A 2,042-nucleotide genomic window follows, 5' to 3' on the forward strand; every position below is an offset into this window, starting at 1 on the left:
CGCTGGTGGCTGGGCCTGGCCTGGCTGCTGCTGGCCCGGGCACCGGGGACCCCGAGCGCGCCGCGGAGGCCGCGCAGCTATCCGCACCTGGAGGGCGACGTGCGCTGGCGGCGCCTCTTCTCCTCCACCCACTTCTTCCTCCGTGTGGACCCCAGCGGCCGCGTGCAGGGCACCCACTGGCGCCACGGCCAGGACAGTGAGTGAGCCCGCGTCAGGGGACAGTGGCGAGGGCAGGGAGGGTGATGGGCAGAGGTGGATAGCACTAACAGTAACCTGGGCTCCCGAGGAGGGCTGGCCGCGTCGTCCAGCTGCGGCCTCCGTTTCCTCAGGGGCACCTGGTGGGAGGGTGGACAGACACTGACGGGGACGTTTCCAGCTCCTGGCTCAGCTGCAGAGAGCCGCCTGCGCCACATTCCCGAGGGTGGGTCCCGCACCCTGTAACAGGCGGGAAACTGACGCTCCAGGAAGGGTGCAAACTGGGGCTCTGCACTCAGAGCCAGACGCCCCATTTAGCTGCGGAGGAAACAGCAGAGGGCCAGGAGTGGCCAGGCGGGCCCACAATGCCCTGCCCACATGGCGGGCACCCAGAGTGTCTGTGGAACGTCCATGGTGAGAGCAGAGGCCAGAGCAAGCCGTGGAGAGCTGGGGGATCAGTCAGTGCCCCCAGGGGCCTGCCTCGGTTTCCCCAGGGCTGCGAGGTCCGGGAGCTGGGGAGGGGGCTGGGCTAATTGCTGGCAGCCGCCTGAGTCCCAGTTACGGCAGATAACCGCCCCTGCCCTTCCCAGCACTTTCATCTGGGTGCCCAAGGCCCTCATTAGGCTGCACGCAGCAAGGGCGATGGCCAGGGACTGGCCGGGCTGGTCCCTCGGTGTGGGCATGGCCAGCAGGGTGGCCTGAGACAGCTGCTCCTGCTCTCCATCGGGACAGTATGGGGGTGCCGTGTGACTGGCCGGGCCTGGTGGGCCTGTCCTTCGCTAATTAGGTGGTTGTTAATGAGGTACCTCCCAAGCGCTGTGCCAGGCCCCGGGGACACGGCGGTGGCATGACGGTGACCATGACAGCCACCTCCCACTCTCCCAGAAGAGAGGGGGTGTGAAATGAGGAGACAGGACCGCAGTCACCTCCGAGGAGCCGCCCCGGGTGCAGGGGGCGAGGGCTCCCTGCAGGAGGTGACGTGGAGGTGGTGCACAGGGCGACCACACACCTCACGGGGCAACCGCAGGAGCAAAGGCCCCGCCCGGGGTGAGAACGTGCCCCGAGTGTGGTGTCAGTGGCCGGCCACACGGAGGCACCCAGACCGCAGGCAAGTTCGTGTCCACGTCCAGGGAGCCGGATGGGACGCTGCTGGGGTGGGGCAGGGTGGAGCTGGCCCTGCCCCTTGAAGACCTCGGTTTGCCCTCTGGGAAGTGGGGCATCAGTGCCCAGGCTGCTGCCGTGGGCACCCCGTGTGCTGGCCTGGCTGCCGAGCTGACGGGGGCTGCTGGGAGCTGCTGGGGGGACTGCGGGAGGCCGAGCAAGGAGCCTGGGGCCACTGCCGGGATGTGGCCATTGCCGACCTCGAGGCTGCCTCTGCTTGTACCCTCCGGGACCTGCAGCCCTGACCTGCAGCCGGGGCTTCAGGCCTGGTGGCGTCCGCCTGGTGTCTGGGCCCCCCGCTGCCATGGGGGTGTCACACCTAGGCCCAAATGCAGGGGCCATGACACTGGCCTGAAAAGGACCTCCAGGCCTGCTGTGGCTCCCCAGTGCCCCCCTGGGCCCCGCAGCTCTCCCACCCTCCGAGCTGTCAGGGCACCCTCTGCCTTTAGAATCTACCCTGCCCCTGCCCAGGGTTAGGGCTCCTTCCCGTCTCTGCCAGGCCCTCGGGAGCCCTCTGGGGTGTCCAGCCAAGGCCCCTGCCCTGACCAAGCCCTCCCCTAGGCATTGTTGAGATCCGTGCAGTCCGTGTGGGCACCGTGGTCATCAAGGCTGTGCACACAGGCTTCTACGTGGCCATGAACCGCCAGGGCCGCCTCTATGGGTCGGTGAGTCGGGGCGGGGCTGGG

The 2,042-nt window shown here is 68.4% G+C and overlaps 1 protein-coding gene across 1 annotated transcript in view; it reads left to right on the forward strand.

Annotated features, from left to right (window-relative positions):
• Positions 1–2,042, forward strand: part of FGF22 (fibroblast growth factor 22) — an 8,647-nt gene that overhangs the window by 3,588 nt on the left and 3,017 nt on the right. Inside the window, exons 2-3 of the mRNA XM_014585452.1 lie at positions 7–196; positions 1,918–2,025. Coding sequence (XP_014440938.1) covers positions 7–196; positions 1,918–2,025 — 298 coding nt within the window. The remainder of the gene's footprint in view (positions 1–6; positions 197–1,917; positions 2,026–2,042) is intronic.

This window comes from Tupaia chinensis, unplaced genomic scaffold, assembly GCF_000334495.1.
Source record: "Tupaia chinensis unplaced genomic scaffold, TupChi_1.0 Scaffold149964_1, whole genome shotgun sequence".
Lineage (NCBI taxonomy): Eukaryota > Metazoa > Chordata > Mammalia > Scandentia > Tupaiidae > Tupaia > Tupaia belangeri.